The sequence below is a fragment of the Drosophila tropicalis genome, unplaced genomic scaffold, assembly GCF_018151085.1.
Source record: "Drosophila tropicalis isolate 14030-0801.00 unplaced genomic scaffold, ASM1815108v1 contig_859, whole genome shotgun sequence".
NCBI lineage: Eukaryota > Metazoa > Arthropoda > Insecta > Diptera > Drosophilidae > Drosophila > Drosophila tropicalis.
In genome coordinates, this window is record NW_027173353.1 from 10,131,180 (window position 1) to 10,150,263 (window position 19,084).

At 38.5% G+C, this 19,084-nt stretch overlaps 2 protein-coding genes across 2 annotated transcripts; both read right to left on the bottom strand.

The window, feature by feature from the left end:
* Window positions 1–2,782: 2,782 nt before the first annotated feature.
* LOC137582577 (UDP-glycosyltransferase UGT5-like) lies at window positions 2,783–4,483 on the bottom strand. Its single transcript, XM_068297170.1, has 2 exons — window positions 4,197–4,483; window positions 2,783–4,136 (listed from the first exon to the last, which is right to left on the bottom strand). Exons 1-2 carry the CDS (start codon window positions 4,444–4,446, stop codon window positions 2,845–2,847), a joined length of 1,542 nt encoding a protein of 513 aa, XP_068153271.1. The 5' UTR covers window positions 4,447–4,483; the 3' UTR covers window positions 2,783–2,844.
* Window positions 4,484–14,168: 9,685 nt separating this feature from the next.
* Window positions 14,169–14,528, bottom strand: LOC137581863 (uncharacterized). Its single transcript, XM_068296239.1, has one exon. It carries the CDS (start codon window positions 14,526–14,528, stop codon window positions 14,169–14,171), a length of 360 nt encoding a protein of 119 aa, XP_068152340.1.
* Between the last annotated feature and the right edge of the window lie 4,556 nt (window positions 14,529–19,084).

A 19,084-nucleotide genomic window follows, 5' to 3' on the forward strand; every position in this document is an offset into this window, starting at 1 on the left:
CTATTTCGATTATATGGCCAACGCGTATTCTTGACCAAAATTAGTTCGGCCCGGCTGGCCCTCTTTAAGCATTTATGGCACGCTGCTCTCAACTCGTTTTGATGAGCTCTGTGTGTGTGTGTGTGTCCAAAACTATGGACACGTGCAATTAGCCGTTTAGCTCAACGTTTATTGCCCTCTCGGAAAAGCAGTTGACAATGGAGTTGGAAAGGGGAAGGGGGGTTAAGACCTGTCTGGAATTTTGTGTTTACCGTTTGAGATCAAGGATGCCAACATCAGTTGAAATCTCTGGCCCAATAAACCATGGCGAAGGCAAATTTCTCATTCGTTGCCTCCTTCATTTGACATTGTAAGAATGGCAATGAGATGGCAATTGTCGGTAAAAATTTCCAACAGCCGCGTAAATGTAATTTTAGTTTTATTTGTAAAAATTAATAGCCGCAAGTTTTCACTAATTAACCAAAAATGATTGTATAAGCAAATGATTTGAATTTTCGTGTTAGTGGAACCATTAGTTATTGACTTAATGTGTGATCTGAGTGAGGGGGAATCTTCACTATCGTCATAGGCAGCGGCAATATCCATTTATCTTATATCTGTGTACTCAGCTCTTAGCTCTCATGTGACCTCGTTCGTTTGGCTTGGGTCGGCTTGTTCTCGCTTCTGCATTTTACAAGCACATTTAAATTCATATTTAACTAAGCGAGTATCGCAGACAAAACATTCAGTGCAAATAAACCTCGAAAAAAGTACTTGTATTCTCATATTCATTAATTCCGATTCCATGCACTCTGCTGGCAGCTGTTTTATTGTTGAATGTATGTCAAAAAAAAAAAAAAAAACAGTGTCAAAAATTATGTGCATAAAACATTGTAATTATTCTTTACAAAATATTACTTTTTTGTTCCACTCAATTCTCCTCGCTTGGGCAAACAAAGAGAATTTCTGCTTTCCAAAGCAATGAACTCTATGGCCTGATCTAGTTACAGATGATTTTTGTATGCGGAAGAAATACCAAGTTAACTGGGATTCATTTAACAACAAACAAGCCCTACAAATATGTGAAAGGCAGGTCGAGAACCAGAACAGGAATCTGCTTTTGAAAAGACGCACATCTTCAGTTCCATGGCCAACTGGTTGCCACTTGTTAAACTTTAAGTTTCACTTGCAATGGAGTGGGACGAAATAAGAATGTATCTAGAGAAAATATTGACCCCTGCTTTAACAAAATCAAAATTCTTCCTTTTTAATCTATTGGGTAGAAACTTTTAACTATATAGTACATTTTTTTTAACTTAAAAGACAAAGTTTCAAGTCTCTAAAATGTGATTGACACCAACCTAGAATGGGTATTGCCATCAAGATGTCGGTAAGACTTTTCTTTTCCTAATCATCAGCAGAATTAGGCTGGTCTGAATAGACTTAGACAGTCCTTTATCCTCTATTTTTGTGTTCTTTTCCTTTGGTTACATGGTAAACATATGAGTATACTAACGAATGGAAAGCTCATCCTAATTTTTTCATATCCTCTCTAGTGTTCAACAAAGCCAAATTCCTTACATTGAGGGATAGAAGAAACCAAAGTTCTTTTATCAAATTTCAACATTAAGTTGGATTGGAGCAACATCGGAACCATTCTTATCCTTTGAGAAGGCCAGCAATAGATGTATGTTAAACGCCTTCCCTGCTGGCTATGAGTCGGATGAAAAGGAACTTGACTTTTATTTGTCAGAGTTGAAGATCAAACTACTGAAGGATATAACCCATCAGGCCGGTATCGATGGTCTTGATTTCAATACCAATTTCGATGGGGAGATACTTTCCTTTTTTTAATACATTGTAAGAGAAATGGAATATGTACAGCAAGGAAAGCCGCCGTTTTTGGTTCAGGATCTAAGTAAAGCACTAATTGTCCTGCTGGCAGTAGGCGCCTTGTTGGCGTAGTAAGTTTTGGCCATGTCCTGGTCAGATACTGTACATGTAATTTTCTATAAGCTCCTATTAAGCCATACTTGAGTTAACCTTTTTGTGTTTTTCTTTTATTTATTCGGGTAGTTTCTTTTACAAGGAACACTTGTACTATTGAATTATTAAATTTTAATTAATGGGATGGTCTTTTTTTTTAATTATTCCCACAATCACCAAATTGGGGTGTATTTCTAAGTATGATTCGAGCACCAATATTGAAACGTTGTTTCGTCGGTGACTATGGAAAGGATTTGTGGTTCATGAATAATTTTTTTAATATTTGTAACTAGTAGATAAAGATATAATGTAGTTGAAAAAGCAGTAGTTCGCCTGAAATCTAAATCTAAATACACGAATTTAAAATCACAAGCTTAAGAACGACTAGAATCAACAAATTGAATTTAAATATTTCTTGTAAGCTCTAGATGTGGAAATTATTCAAATTGTCATAAAGCTTAAAAACCTATGGCCTCTGGTGAAAAAAATATGAATTTCGTCTATAGAAATTTGTCGAACTTTAACGTATTTCTATAAATTTTGAGAAACCTCGGGGTTTCAACTTAAATTTTATCAATTTTGGAAATGTTGCCACAGTTAATAATTATTTTAATTTATTTTGGTTTTTATGGAAATGTTTTACATTATTATGTCATGGATCAATACAATGCTAAGTTTTATATACCTATATAATTTATATTCTTTTTGTTTAAACTTGTTAATGTTTTAAGAATTTAAGCTCAAAGAGAAAAAGTATGCAACACATTTTTGCAGAAATATAAAATAACCTATAAAAGTGAAGTCTACTTTTGCCTGCTTCGTTAATCTATGCTTATCACAATCGGTTTAAATTACCTTATCATTATAGCATCTAAATAATCATCTAATTAACCTACCTCTAAGTTTTTTAACTAAAATCACACATAATAAAATAAGAATTACTGCAATTAATGCGAATCGGCCGATAACCAAAGCGAACGTGTCGATTTTGTAGTATCGAACAAACGATATACTCTCTTCGTCCAGTCGCATGTGCGGTGCACCCTTGTGCCGCAGCACATAGTCGGTCCACCATACAGCACTATCCAGTGGACTCATTGGTTGATCGGCAAAGTGACTGGACATTTGCTTGGCCTTGTCTGTGTATCGTGGTTCCTCCAAGATCTTGTGGATCGTTGCATTAAGTTGCTCTTCCGTGATGGAGTTGGTGTCTAAGTTTTCAGCGATGCCTGCCCTTCGCATCCGTTCCATATTCTTGAACTGATCGAAGTAGACTGGTAATCCCAGCATAGGTACACCATAACTTATCGACTCTATGATCCCCAATAGGCCACCGTGGGTGATAAATAGCTTGACGTTGGGATGGGCCAGTAGCTGACGCTGCGGCAGCTGTTGACTTATATAGATATTGTCTGACTTATTTGGTAACTTTTCCAGCTCATACTTCCAGACAACCCGCTGCTTGAGCTGCGCGAATACTCTTAACAGTGGCTTCTGCAAATTCATGGGTAGCCACTTTGAGAGGATCTCCAAACCCATTGAGAAGTAGATGACACCAAACTCGGCCTCGTCGAGAAAACGTTTCAGGGCAGGGTCCAAAGGGGCAGCTGGCTGACTCAGATGGAGACCAGCCACTTCAATAATATTCGGCACATTCGATCTCACATGACCCATACTGAAATGGTGGTTGATCAATATCAATGAAAATGCGCCATGGCCATTGGGCGGAGGATGACCAAAGAATTTCTTGGACAGCTCCACCTGACCGGGCCAAAACAAAACCCACTCCAACAGCCATTCCTCAGTAATGTGCCACCAGTTTTGCCACTTGCTCCAAAAATCAGTGCCATGGGAATAGCCCATTGGGGAGACTGGTTCGTAAACCGAGGGCGAGACGTTGCCCAAAAGATATTCAGTAATCCAATGTGGACCAAAGGGAGCCAATCCCACAAGCGGGGCATTATAGTATTCCGCAAGACTAAAGAGGGCATACGTGTGTAACGGCTCCAGTACGATCAGGTCAACGTGTTCACTTTTATTCGCTAGAAACTGTTGAAAGTCTTTGTCACTTAATATGGCATAAGTGATGTTGTATAAAAAGGCGGATCCCAATGCACCTTCTATCCACTTGTTCGTCAAGAAGTCGCTGGAAAGTTCGGCACTCATGATACCTGAAAATACCAATGGTTTCCATTTCAAAAAGGGTTGCAGTAAAACTAATCTATGTCTACCATTAATTGTCTTGTCCAACTGTGGCAGTCGTATATGGCGCACTCCCTCAATGTCATCAAGCACTCCCACACTGGACACCATCGTCACTTGATGGCCTCGCTCGACAAGTGCTCGTAAATAAGGTGTCCATACTAAGTAGGGCGAGGGGAAGGTATATGCAGCTATGGCCAGTATATTGGAGGATTGGGCTAGCCGTAGGAGAACACACAGAGCTAGAGCAAACACAGTACTCCTGAGGAGGCTAACCATTTTGCTAGACTCCAAACACTTTCACGTCCGACTATGTTGTAGGTTCGCATTCAACTGAAGTTGGTTATGGTTCGCAATCTTATCTTAATTAAGGCTGCGTGTTAATGATACGAGTCTAAAACTGATAAGAAGTCTCGCCTATAATAGGGTTAAGTAGAGTTGTCAATGTGACAAAAGCTTTTATTTAGTAAATACTCTTTCCATAGAAGAAAGTAAAGTTTTTCCAATACTCATGAAATTTTTTTAGAATAATTTTAATCAAATAATTTAGCAAACAAATTTTAGTTGAAAAGGTTTAAAAAAGAAAAGAGAACAATTGTTATTTCGTCTCAATTTCCTGATTGCCTGCCGAAAATAATGTCATTAGTTTTGGATTCGATTTGACTAGTGAAATGTCATTTGAAATGTCACATTGACTAGACCGATCCCAAAAAGCAATTCTCCCGCCACATTTCAAAAAATTACCCTCATACTATATAGCCTACTCTTTCATATGTTATTCATGTGGACTCTTTCTTAAATTTAGACACATGTATTGCCTACTCTTTCTATTGGATTATGCGCATGCTCGAACAGCACCATCTCTGGAGTTTCTCGTTTTGAATTCAGCACTTTTTATTTTAACAGAGGGAGCTGTCGTCGAGGATATTTGCATGTCCTAAATGGCGGGGAAATTGACGTCAAGAAAACATCCCTTTTCCCTTTCCTGCTTTAGCCATCCATTGAGAAAAACCAAGGATAAGATTATACCTTTTTTTGGGAACAATTTTTTTATTCCAGCGACCTCTGGTACCTATGGCCTTTGGGTAATATTTAGTGCGGATAATATTTAATGCAAACAGGTAAAGGACATTTTAGGCGAAGCGTCCTTTCTACTTCAATTTGCTTTGTTTTTTGGAAACATTTTATGCCCAAAAGGGATTGTAGCTTATTAGACATTTCGTCCTTTTCTTTTGGTTGTTTGCTTGATTAGATTTGTATGCCATGCAACCAAAGGATAAAAAGTATATTAAAGTTGCCCAAAACATAGGTGTAACAGGCCAAAAAGAAATTTCTTTTCTAGTGCCAAATATGTCTGGATAATTTACGTTTTATTTTTCTCTACACGTTAACTTTATATATATTACATACTGACTTTATGACTTTCAAACTGCATCTTCTTTGCAACGCTTTTCAAACTACAAAACCGGGGAAAACGGACGAACGTTTTCCTTCGTTCTCATCTTCGTGCAATTGAGATGGGAGAATATTGATACCAATTAAGATGGGAGAAAACTTTGAATTCAAACGGATAGTCGGTCTTTCTGCAATTGATGAATTTGGAATTGAAAAATATAAACATGGCCAGCCTTTTCCATATCATTCAATTCAATGAAATTTCTGTTTCAAGCCAAATCGAGTCAAACAAGATTCGCGAAGGGACTATATAAGCTACACAAAGGAGTTCAAAAAGAATGCTTAACGTCGAATTTTATAAAACTTCAATCTCCTTTAAGAATTCTCAAAGTAGAATTTCTTTGTTAGCATAGATGAGCTCCTTTTGCTCCCATTGGTAGGTTTAAAGCATTTAATAAATTCAAAGAAATACATACATAAATATTATTTTCACTTGCAGGGTCCAACAAATTCCAGAAAGGATACCGAAGAAGCCTGCCGTTAAACAACAAATTCGAAGAGCTTGGGAAACTAATTTTATGTGCTTCTTAGCAATATTTTAATTTGCGGAAAGTTAGAAATTTAAGTAATCATAATTTAGTATAAGATGTTGCCATTAGTGCATATTTTAGCATTTAAGAGTAGATATTTAGTTTAATAAAAATAAATCACTGAATGAAAAATTTTGAACTTGCGATAAATATTAATTTACAACTTGCATTTTCAATCGCTTCCAATTGATTATAGTCCAAGTGAAAAATTCGTAGGTAATTTTTATATCCTTCTTATTTATAAATCTTTAAATATTTAATTTCTTTCTAGTTAATACATTGCCTATATTTGGCTAAAAGCGTTAAGGAGGAATGTGTAAATGATTTTCTTGGCTATTTTTTAATTGTTTTTCAGATACCAACTTTTATTTCAGGGGGAGTGGCATTGGAGTTGCTGAAGGTGCAAACTGAGCTTTCCGCTTCTCTACTGAAGCACATATTACAGGAGTGCGAAACACAGGAAAATCAGATCCAACATACTCGGGAAGTGGAAAGCTCAGTAGACAACTCCAAGCAAGAACTGAAGATAAGTAGAGCGCAGCTCTTGGAGATCAGTGCAAATAAATATAAACCCCCAGCAGCAGCAAGAACAACAGTCGGTGGTATAGCACTCAAAGTGTATTCACGGTGTCCGAGACTACTGAAGTAAGAAGACTAATGTGAAATGTTAATTTTTAAAATGTTCATATTTATGTTTCTATTGCAGGAGAAGCTTTCAGCATTTGCTGACCACACAAGGATAATAAATGCTGTGGATGGAGTTTGTCATAAAACTGGTGATTGGATGTGGAGTGGAATGTGGAAAGAAATATAGCGATTTCTGGTGCAGCTAAGAAAGAGTATCTGGGCAATTATTATATTCCAATTCAATTGCAAGCTTCTTCACAAGAGGAAATCTTCAGATGGCTCTCTAATGGCATCCTGCTGTAAGACTACTAACGCGGAGAATGCTCAGATAATATTATGATAAGTTACATCAAATTACTTTATGGCATTTTCTTTTTAGCATGGCTTCTTCTATATCCCAAGAAATACATCAACTTGGAGGCAATTGCAAAAGCCAAGTAAAATCATCCAATTTTGGGTACAGACTCCTATGGACTATGGTATTCGTGAAATTCTCGTGTGGCGCCGAAAATTGTCCATTTCGTTATTATAAGAGAATTTGCATTACTATATCTTTAGGTCCTTGTAGAGTCTTTTCTTTTCATATTCTATTCTATTTTCTTATGGAGTAGTAAAATTCTTTTAAAGTCTTTACCAAGCAAACAGATATGTATAACAAAGTTGTTTTTACTACTGCCTGAAATGGAAGAGGTGTAAAAGTAAACCGCCATCACTTTCCATTTACCCAGTCATGGACTCCACACACACCTTTTTTTTTCCATATTTGACTATAACTCAAAGTGCATTTCAACCATGCCTACATTTGCATTGAGGGGTGTGTGTGTGTGTGTGTGGGTGTGGGTGTATGGGTGCCTTTCAAACATGCATGAACTTCCCTGAACAGTACCGAAAAATGTAACCCATGATATTCTGGGAAAAGGGATGAGCCACAGCCAGAACTGGAGCCTTATACGCCCAATCAACGCTTCGACGGGTGGCGGCCCAAATTAACTTAACACTCATAAATCAGCGTTAACGGCAACCGCAAAAGTGTTGCATAAAAAATGGTTATAGCTGCTCCTTTTGTGAATATTTTTTGCTGTTGTTGTTGTTGTTGCTGTGTTTGTCACTATTTGATGTTTGGTTGGTCCAATTCCATACCCATTCCAACTCTAACCTATGTAAATATGGGACGCTTTGGTCTGTTGAATGAATTGCATTCAAATAAAACAGTTTCTCGTAAAATTCATGCAGACGCAATGCTCAGTTGATGGCAGCAACATTTTTATGTTTTCGTACCCTTTAAACGGTTGGCCATGATGGACAACCCTTGACTTTAACACCAGGGCCTTAATTCACGATACAACAAGGTCGATCCGCGGATTCTGATCGGACTTGCCCACTCTACGAGTCGGAGAGACTGTGCATCATCAGACAAAATATAAATATAAATGATATGTTTTTTTTTGGACTCTGGTCAAAAATTGCTGCCGTCAATTTGGGTGATTAAATTGTAGTACACAATTTGCAGAATTTTTCAGTTTATTTTCTTTCTTTTTTGTGTGGTGAATTTTACGAGATTCTTTTGGCTCAATCATCGTTTTGGCAGTAATTTAGATGAATTTCAGTTGTAATATTTGATGAGAGAGAGATGTGCTTAATTGAGCTGCTCTGCAGTGGGCTTTGCATGACTTAAACGAGTTAATCGAATGAAATGCAAATATAAATGTCAATTGCAATTGAAACTCATCCCCCATTTGGTTAATGTCCGTATGGATAAGGGCCAAATGACAGGCGTGTAAATATTTCCGACGGAAATGTACATAAACCGTATCAACTCGAGTTGACATTATTTATGCACTTTTGATTTGGCAGCCACTCAATGAATAATACAAAAAGAAAACGGGAAAACGAAAGGGGAAAACCATGCTTCTCACTAAATCAAACTTGCTGCCAGCTGCCAGTGACAAACCAAAATGAAAAAAAAAAGATGTAGAAGAAAAAACCGCAAAGGAAAAAAATGTGGAAAAAAGGCGGAAAACCTCAGCAACAGCTGTCATTTAGCCTTCTTTATTTGTTCTGTTTTTGGGGCCCTTTGGCCCTTTCTGATGGCAAGCCAAGTGAATTTGTCATAATTTATGCAGGCAACCGCCAACTGCCGGAAACGGAAGCTGTCTAATTATTCAACGTTGGCAGTTGGTTAATAGACTGAGTGCCTCTGGCAGCTAGAGTTGTGCGTAGTTTGCACTTGCAACTTTTTTTCCATCTTTCTCTCTCCTCCTGCCGACGTGTCTGCTTTCCGCCGTTACCCCACGTTTAATCGTGTAATCCTTTTGGCAAGTCGCGTGGGCGCTTTTAATTATCTTAATGGGCCAATGCGGCGTATGCGCAATATTGACTCTTAACACTGTGTAAATGGCACAACACTCAGCACACACTCACGCACACACACACATAGACAGACAGACAGTGCAACATTAAAATGCTTACCAACTTGCCCCGGCAGGTGTCGCTGCCGTGATAATGTCAACAGCCACAGCGGAAACAATAAAAGCCGCAGTTGTCTTTTACTTTTGCTGGGGCATAGAATGCGAATCAAGTGAGGCGGGTAAAGGCGCCATAGGGAAGTGGGATGAGGGCAAGGACTAGAAATGTTGTCTGATGAAGCTAGCGGTTGACAACGGAACGAGTAGAGAGCAACTGTCAACAAAGGGTAAGAAAATGACGGAGGATGCTGTGAGAGCTGCTCCCAATAAATTGAGACAAAAGAGTTCCAATGATATTAAATGTGTGTATATCTATATAGAGTTTACTTTTGTATAGCAAATCTCCTTCCTACAGTAGATTCATTATATTTAGTTGGCTTCTTAAGCAAGGCATTGCACATTCGTGTTGAGTTTTCTTTCATGGCATTATTATCTAGCATATTTCCTTTAATTCTGTTTCGTATTTTGTTTTATTACATTTGGCATGGCTTTTCATTTCCGTGCTTATCAGTTAAACTGCTCGGAAAAAGTTGTCAAAGGGTTATAACCCAACTTTAATTTGAGTGCCTGTTCTTTGGCCGGTGAGTTGAACTTGTGATGATGATGTGCCTTCTTTGATATAGATTATTGCCAAATGTCGACTGCCGAACCCACATAAATAATTTAAGTGTCTGTTGGCGCACGTCGCTGACAAGCGTCAGACTCGATAAATAACGATTCGTTGCTCGTTGCGTTTCATAAATTGGCGCAGAAAACGTCCTTGAACCGACCCAGGAGCCACTTCAGTGAATGGCCTACAACTAGTGCCCTCTCCCTGCCATTCTCTGCGCAAAGTTTGGCTTCCACTCTGTGGGCATCCTGTTGCAAAAGTAGAAATTAAAATTTATATGTCAAGCAGGCAGTCAGCCAGCAGGACGAGTGCACAAAGTTTTTTACACCAACTTTTGCGGTCTGAGGCCAGAGCTAACTTTTGTGCCACATTGAGCACAATAGTGCTAACAATAACAATAACAATATTATCCACAAGCCACCTTTAGCCGCTCCACTAGCCCACTGGATGCGATGGTTCGGTGGTGGCAGAACAAGGTCTAATGCAAACTAATGCTGACTTCACCACAGAGAGTTAGAGAGTCAGAAAGTCAGAGAATCAGAGAATCAGGCATGAGCTTTTCCTTTGCTTTACCAAGCAACCATCTCATCTCTCAACCTCTCTCTCCCCCTCATGCTGTGCTCTGTAAAACACATTGTTGTTTCAATTGTTGTTGTTGCTGTTAGTATTATTATTATTATTATTCCGCTCCAGAGGCACACTCCAAAATCCAAAGCAAATGCAAATGCGATCTTCAATGGGGTTAAATGTGTCAGTTGTGGTGCAGTTTTATTCGTGTTTTGGGCTGCCAAGTTTTCTAATTGCCTAGCAACAAATTCAAATTAGCTGGCCCAAAGGCCAACAGGAGAGCACATGACATGTCCCGGTGACTCCGTATCCTTTGGATATCAGCTGCTGCTGCTTTTCTCTGTTGCCATTCTTGGCTATTCTCCCCAAATTGCATCTGCAGTTGTTGGTGCTTTTAAGCGTTTAAATATTTATAAAGCGAAGAATATTATTTTAACATGATGGCCAAACCATTTACGGTGCATTTAAATAAAAGCACAAGTTAAGTGCGGCAAATTGAATAAAATGTGAATAGAAACTAGAAGATTGTAAGCAAATGTAGATATTTTCTACCCCGATCAAGCGAAATCTCATTAATTTAGTTTAAAGCAGAGAGTCAGCATAGGCCCCTCCTAGACTTAATCATTTGATATGTAGTTTTCATCAACTGCAAGCCATTTTCCCTGCTTTCCCTGCTTAGTAATTTTCACTTGAAACCAATGACGAAGCAGCAACAATGAAAAATATAACTTGAAAGTGCAAAAGAGGTGACGAGGTGATTTTAAGCTTCAACTTTTTGCACAAAGAGAAAGTTTAAGCCGAAAGTCTGGAAACACTTTGATCAAAGCAGACTCCCTTTTGGGCTACACCCATGATCATCATACACGACTTTAACTAACTGTCTCCGACTGACTGTAGTGTCAGCAATGTGGTATTAAGACTTCAGCTGAAATGATTACATGCCTGTTTAGATTTGTCAGACGTTGGTCTACCGAGGGGTGTGGGCAGTGGTGGTTTAAGGGGGAATAAACGTCGGCTGGTCGCTGGCAGCTCATGTATTTTACAGTTGATAAATGATCAAATTAAGCATGACATGCCTGTCGACCTCACACCATTTTCAGGGCTTCACACACACACAGAGCTAAGGAGTTGTGGCAGCTGTTTCGGAAACTTCTGCTTGGCATTGTCTTGCCACAACCGCTTGCCACCGAAAGAAAAGCTCCAAAATTCGGGCCAAATATGCACTTGCCAAAAACTTGTAGTCTAAACACATAAAAAAAAAGTTTGATAAAATCCATCCTTGGCTAAAACTCATAAACCATAAATTGTGAAAATTAATTATATTCCAATAGATGATGAAGAAAATTCCCGTAAATTGTTCAAACAGTTTTTTAAATTTGCGCAGAAAATGTTCTGAGTGCTCAATCTACTATCTACTGTCTCTTCGTTTCCCCTCATTCTGCTCCACCTTCCTCTCCTCTCCTCTCCTCTTTTCTTCTGCCGCAACTCTTTCACTGTTTTATATGCACTGCCTGACTTCGCTTACACTGGACTAGGTTCTCGCTGCTGCTGCTGCTGCTGATGTTGCCGGTGTTGTGGCAACCTGCTTTACTTTTGTGGCAACTTGCTGCTTACTTTATGCGTCTGAAAATGTGCACTTTTCCCCTGCACAAAATAACTGGCATCTCGTTGGGCTGGCAGTAAACTATTTGGAAAAATCGTGCACGTTTTCATTTAGCTGAGTGCATGGGACGATGACGACGCCATCTGCAATGGCAGACACCGATGTTGCCGATGTTGCTGCTGTTGCCAACAGATGCAAATGCAAGTTATTATAAATTTAGCCTTTTATCGGGATTTATGGAATATATGTTTGTTTTGTGATATATAGATCTTCATTTGAATTGTGGGCAGTGCCTTGAAAGGCTTATCGAACCTGACAAACGACCACTTGTGGCCCAGAGAACTTAGCTATTTACTTCAACATGAATGTAAATGCAATGTTCAACCAAAGTTGGCTCTTAATTGGTCTTACGGAACCGACAGTAATTCGAGCCTTGAGGTCTGACAAAACGGCAAAGACTAATTACAATAATTAAGACAAAACTTATTTGCCCAAATCAGCAAACAGTAAACAGACTTTGCATCTATAATCACTTAAATTGTCTAGACAAACAGGCACAGGACACACAAAGGACCGCATGGCAAAGGGCATGTAAATAATTTCATTTCCCGAGCATTCGAAAATCTCAGTTAAATGCACATGATTAAATCCCAGCCAATAAGGATAAATATATTAACTTTAACTTGGTACCCTAAATATATTGGAGTTCATAGATGAAACAAATGTGAAAACTTAGTTAAAATCTTAATTACATATTACATATTCCAAATATAAGTTACGAGTCTATCATACGTGTCTTCATGTCGGGGTGTGGCATTACCACGATCGTTCGGAGATGACACCCAAGACTCTTTCTTTAACCACTAGTTTTCCATGAAACTAATTACACAGAAGCCTCGATTTAAAGTAATAATTGGTTTATTAATAACTTGAATGTACTTCTGGTTTCGAGGCCAGACTAAACTAAGACTGCCGCTCCTCCAGAGATCGGTTGGTTACGAAGGTAAAAAAGTGCTTACGCCTTGTGATAGGAAGTTCGTATTGGGTCATGCGTTAAAAAGCTTACTCTAGGTATAGGAAGTCATTAATGGAACAAGTGGATAGTGTGGATTAAAATGGGTCACAATGTACTTCTTAGGGTTATGGAATCTGTGTCAACGTGACTTTTAATGAGGGTATACTACCTGGAACTCTTCAGCAGTTTCGGGATGCAGGGCATGGTTCTACTTCTTCGGCGTATCGTGGAGAAACGCGTGTGCTAACTTTTAATCAACTATTTTCTTAAGAATATTTTTCTTACCACAGTTCCTCAGTCTGACTATTTTGATTTTGGTAATGAGAGGCAAAGCTCTGATAGAAGTAAGAGTCTTAGAAAGATAAAGGTTTAGTTTATTTAAACTAGCTCTAGCGTTGAAGATACTGGATTATTATTTCACTAAGTTGCCTGAAGTTATAACTTAATGGTCCTTAAAATAAATTTATAACCTTCTTACCTTTTGTACTGCCGATGCAATAATCTTCCTTGTAAGTCTTACCTTGAGGCGGTATTTTAAAGAGGCTGTAAACTAGACAGAAATTTAATACTATAACAATCTCTTTGAAATAAAATGTAGTTCGAAAATTAGCCTTAAAAACGTTGATTACAAATAAAAGAGAGTATAGAGATTTTAGCTTTCCCTCGGTTTCTGAAATCTCCAAAAGATATCAAAAAAGTTGTAATCATAAAATTCTATCGATGACCTGAAGCCTGATAGAATTTTATTATGATATCAAAAAATAATATACCTTTTTCTCAAGCTTGTTAAAAAAGAGAAATTAATGAAATAAGCAGTCAACACTAGACAAAGAGGATGAAAAGTGTAGATTCCGGATCAAACACTTAAAAGGTTTAAATAATCCATATCCCATGTATGTATATTAGAATATTTTGTGGTTATCGGGAATAAAAGGGATAATTTCTTGATTTCAATTAAAGTATTGATAATTTGAATAGTAAATACAAATATTATTTATTAACACTATTTGAATTCACATTTTTTCTATGGTTTGCACACTTATTGCTAGTTAAACTAATGAATCAAATAAAACTTAAGCATACAGTTTGGAAGCACTGCGACCTAGACTAAACAGAAACTAAATTCTTTTTAAATTCGAATGTTTAAATGACGCTGCAAATTTTGCTTCTGTTCATTCTCCGACCTTTCCTTTCGTAAACGGAGCAGTTCGAGGCCCTGCAAATCCTTAAGAGTTTCCGAAGATTGTTCTGTGTTGAGAGCTGGGAAGCGGTTCAGAAGCCTTTTAGGAGATCGACGATAGATGATAAAATCAGATGAATCCTTGCCGAATAAATTCTGTTGACGTATCCGTACCGAACGCTTGGGAGTTAAATTATATAATTCGAGTTCGTTCTTGGAAATGTTCTCAGTTTCTGCTTCTTCCAGATGGAGCATGTCCTGGAACATTTCCTCAACGGCTGTGAAGTATAGTGTCGAATTGAAGGACATTGTAAACCTGAAGCTGGTGCAAAGAGAACTGAAACCGAAAACTGATTGAAAACAAGAAATGCACAAAATTTCAACCCTCAATTAGTGTCGTCTACCTGTTTTTAAAAAGAAACCAAATAAAGGAAAATGAAAACAATTGAAAAAACAGCTGGTAGAGAAAACAGGTTTACCTAGGTCGGAATCTAGCTCTGCTTAAAAACGAGGGCTGCCTGTTAAGTTCGTGATTATGTTGTAGACACGGGAATGTTTCTTGTCGACTAGCAATTTTGTGCTTAATTTTCATTCGAGAACAAAATTTCAACTAATTTTTAATTTTTGTTTAGCCATTTTGGTGTGTGTGTGAAGATGCGTGTGTGTGAGTGAAGTTTGCAGGAAATATGAGCTAACTGCCTGCTGTTGAATTTATTTGCGGTTTTGTCACCCACTCCCGAGTCGACGCCTCCTTCAGCAGCACTTTACATGGGCGCATGGAAAACTCTGCGAACTGCCGTTGACAGTTTCGTTGCAACAGTTGAAAAATGTCCTGTTTAAACACAAAGCATAGATTTAATTTTTCACAATACCAGCAGCAGGACCAACAATGGAAGCAAAAGTAGGAGTAGTCGTGGAGTACCTACCTATTCGCAGTTGGCAAAATGAATTTCCACTTTTCTTCCAGCCATATTAGTCTAGTGCCGTCTCCCGGAGTTTGTGGAGTATTATAAAAACAATTTTCTTTAAGTTTTTCGTGGCGAGTTTTAACGTTGATTCAATTTTCAGTGAGAGGTAAAAAAAACTTTTACCAGTTGCTGTTAGCGGATGCGAATCGCTGGCAAAGTTTCCAACACCAGCAGCAATATCTACGACATGCAATTAGTTACAGTCAGAAGAGAGAGGTGGAAGAGAGGGAGAGCCCTAGAGAAGTGCCGGCAATGTTATGAGATAATTGCTTAACAATATCTGACAAAATGGGCTCACAACCCCACGCTTACACGAATTTCAGTTTCACTTTTACAACGCCCGCCAAAGCTGTCAAATTTCAGACACAAACACCGACACACCAACACACACACAAACACAATGAATGCAACGAGGCTTTAAATACAAAAAGGGGCATATCATAAACACGCTCAACCGCACGTTGACATGAGCAAACGTTTAAACCGCAATCCACGACCCGGCAGAGGCCCATCCCTCCCGCCCACACCCCACCACTCACCTGACAAAACACAATGTGTATGGGCCTGGTGTGACTAGGTATTATGCACCCGAATTCCATTTAGTGCATCGAGCATTTAATTTAAAATGAAATTGTTGGCATCATAGCAGAGATTATTCAGACACACCCACACAAATTGTTAGTTGGTGTTGCCAAGATTGAAAGGCATCTGAAAGAGAATCTTCTTGGCATAATCTTCACTTGTATCTGGACACTTCTTTTATGCCTTTGAGCCGTTTATTCTTTTGTTCTTATCTCAGAGACATTTGGGCTTGGGACTTCGTTTGTCTTTGACACAATCTTAATGTTGGTCAAACTTTGATTGTAAGAGCCGTATAATCCTTTATGGCAATTAGCTAGTTAGCCAATGGTTGGCGTCAAAGATTTAGATAAACTTAAGTTTCTTTATGCTCTGTTAATTTAATGTTGAAACTAAAAGCAGCTGGCCAGAGTTGAAAGAAAAAAGACGTAAAGGGATTATGAATAAAGACTTATTCACACTTACTCTCACACACACACAGCCCGTTTCATATTTCCTCTTAGTCAGAGTTTTCCTGCATCTGGAGCCAGAGGCACGTCCTTGCCTAAAGGAAAACATTAAATATAATTAGAGTTTCACTACAAACACACACACACGCTAAAGGGGAGGACCGTATCCACATTTGCTGGTCTTTAAATATGAGTTGAAAGCATCTGTAACTCAGCATCCTTTTTCCTTCCACAAGGCGTCCTAGAAATGTTGGCAGGAATTCATTGCAATTGCAATTTCGTTTTTGAATTATTATTTCTGCTATGCCAGAAAGGACATAATGAACACATTTCAGCTATTCAAATACAACCTTGATTAAATTCCACTGACCTGTCCTTGTCCTTGTTAAATTCAAAGTGTAGCCAAGTAAATGGAGCTCAACATAACAAGGGTGAGGACGAATAACTAGGAAAAAAATCAATAGCAAAACAATTGGTACTTTTCCCAGGAGCAAACGGAGTTGATGACAGCAACTTTACTCCATCCATCCCATTCCCAGTTCACTTGGCTGGCAGGACACAAATTGAATGACTGACAAATGCACTTATGTCTAAGCATGCAAAGGATGTTTGGCTCAAAACTTCTGGGATTTGCATACGCAATAGCATAAACAAAATGGCAACCAAACCAACCACCATCTTGGTGGCCAATATCGGAAAACATTTTGCAATATCTACCCGAATGACTTGAGGGTAAACTCCACAAACAAACAAACCCATATACAACTAAAGCCTTTTGTATGCTAATAAAAAATATTCAACGAAATTAGATTGATTGAAATTTTGTGTGATTATTTCAGTTTGCTTGACAGCTTTGCCACGAACCACATTCTAGAATATTTATTGTATGTTGAATGGACAAGATGCATATAAAATATGTCAAAAATCATAATTTGACATAAAAAAGATTTAGTTTTTGTTGTTGTTGTTGTTTGCACATAATAAATAACTATAAAAGCAATGCAAAAGAAATAACTACACATGATGGAGGCAAGCAAGCGGAAAGGAGAAAGAAACTTGGTTGGGTGAAATCAACGAGAAAGTGGTCAACAGAAGAAGTAAAGTTCTCTTTTTTTTAATAAAAGCAAAATGACCATCAAAGCTCTTAGGAATTGTTGGTTAATATTAAGGCAGCCATTTTGCCCAACGGGCAAGCCAAGAAAAATGAGAAAAAATACAATAAAAATTACTGAACCAAATGCATCATAATGTTTATGTCAAAAATGAACAACATAAAAGGGCTGCATAGTCCACAAGGAGTCCAGTCGGCCAACCGCCAGATGGCTATGAGATCCGTCCCCCACTTGCTCAGTCCCCCAAAAGGCAGTAGGGTCACCAGGGACAGGCAGAGTCGACTCGACTCTAGCCCGGTCCTGGGCCAAGCTGAGCCGCACTCTTTTGGGCTGGGCATATTGTTTGTGGTCTTTGTTCCAAGAAAATGCAACAGCAAGTTCTTTCAGCCCCTTAGACGGCAGTCCTTCAGTTAGTTGCAATGTTCAGAGTACACATAATTGTTGCTGCCTTTGTTGTTTCTGTTTATGCTGTTGATGTTGATGTTGATGCCAAGGAAGCAGCAACTAAATTGATTATGTGCAGCTGCTCTTAAGGTATGTGCATCCGTTACAGACCAAGAGAAGAGCTGTTAGAAGGAGGGGATCCCTGGGTAAGTCTGAGTTTATTTCCTACAAAAAGTTGGTAAGCTCAATCAGAAAGTAAAGTTAAATCGGCTTTAAGTTCAACAAAGTTAAACAAATTCTATGAAAAACAAAAGAACAATTTAAAAAACAAACTTTTAAATAAGCCAAAGTCAAGTCTGCATTTGAATTTCAACCACAATGACAGAAAGCCCGACTTGAAAATCTTTAGTGTAAACACAATTGAAGGCTAAAAGATAGAAATAATAATGTCCTTATTCTCGATTCTTAGGGTAACAAGTAGTCTTACCTCTTGGAGCAGCATAATTATGACTTTTTTTCCTACTACCATCTGCCATTAGAGTTGAATCTCCGTCACGTGAACGACCACAAAGTGTCATAGAGAAGTGGAATGAAAAAAATTAAAATGCTTTAAAAAAAACAACAGCATTTATAGCGACATTTCTCTATCACAACAAACTCTTTTTTCCCCATTTCCTACTCCGAAACGCCGCAAAAATTAAAAAAAACGGCCAAGTGCTCACTTCATTCACACTCGATGCGTTTGCCAGGGACGGTCGAAGAAGGGGTTCAGTTCTGAAGGCAGGTGAAACAGGAGCCAACTCCTTCGTCCTTCGGCTGTGTGGGTTGGTGTATCATGGCAAAATATTTACGATTTGGCATGTAAACTGCCATTTCTTGTGCGCTTTTCCGGCAAAATTCAGGCATGGTGTTTAGTTGCAGTTTGTGTTTGCCCCTTCTACGTTTTTTTTTACCCCTTTTTCATCTTTCGTACTGTTTTATTTTTGTTTTAAAAGCCTTCTGACGTCTGGCTTTTGTTTGCTTAGCAATCCTTTTAATGTGTCGCCTCAAGTGTTTGCGTTAACTGTCGAAATAAATGGGCTTAAAGCTCCATTGCATCAAGATGGAATTAAAAAATACTCAAAGGTTGTTGCTTCCTGCCCTCCCACTCTAATCTCTGCCATTTGGTTGATTGAAACTCAGGCCTCAGCGGTCATATTTATTTCCATGGCGTCTCCATCATCCTCACCAACATCGAGATAGATATGATGTGATTTCGTTGGCCCTTGGTTCTTATTCTGCCATCGCTGGAGCCGATCCAAGACTCGACTGACTTTATTATTGCGCCCGCCTGTCAATTTATTTTTCTTCCTCTCTTTTTGTGTGTTTTTTTA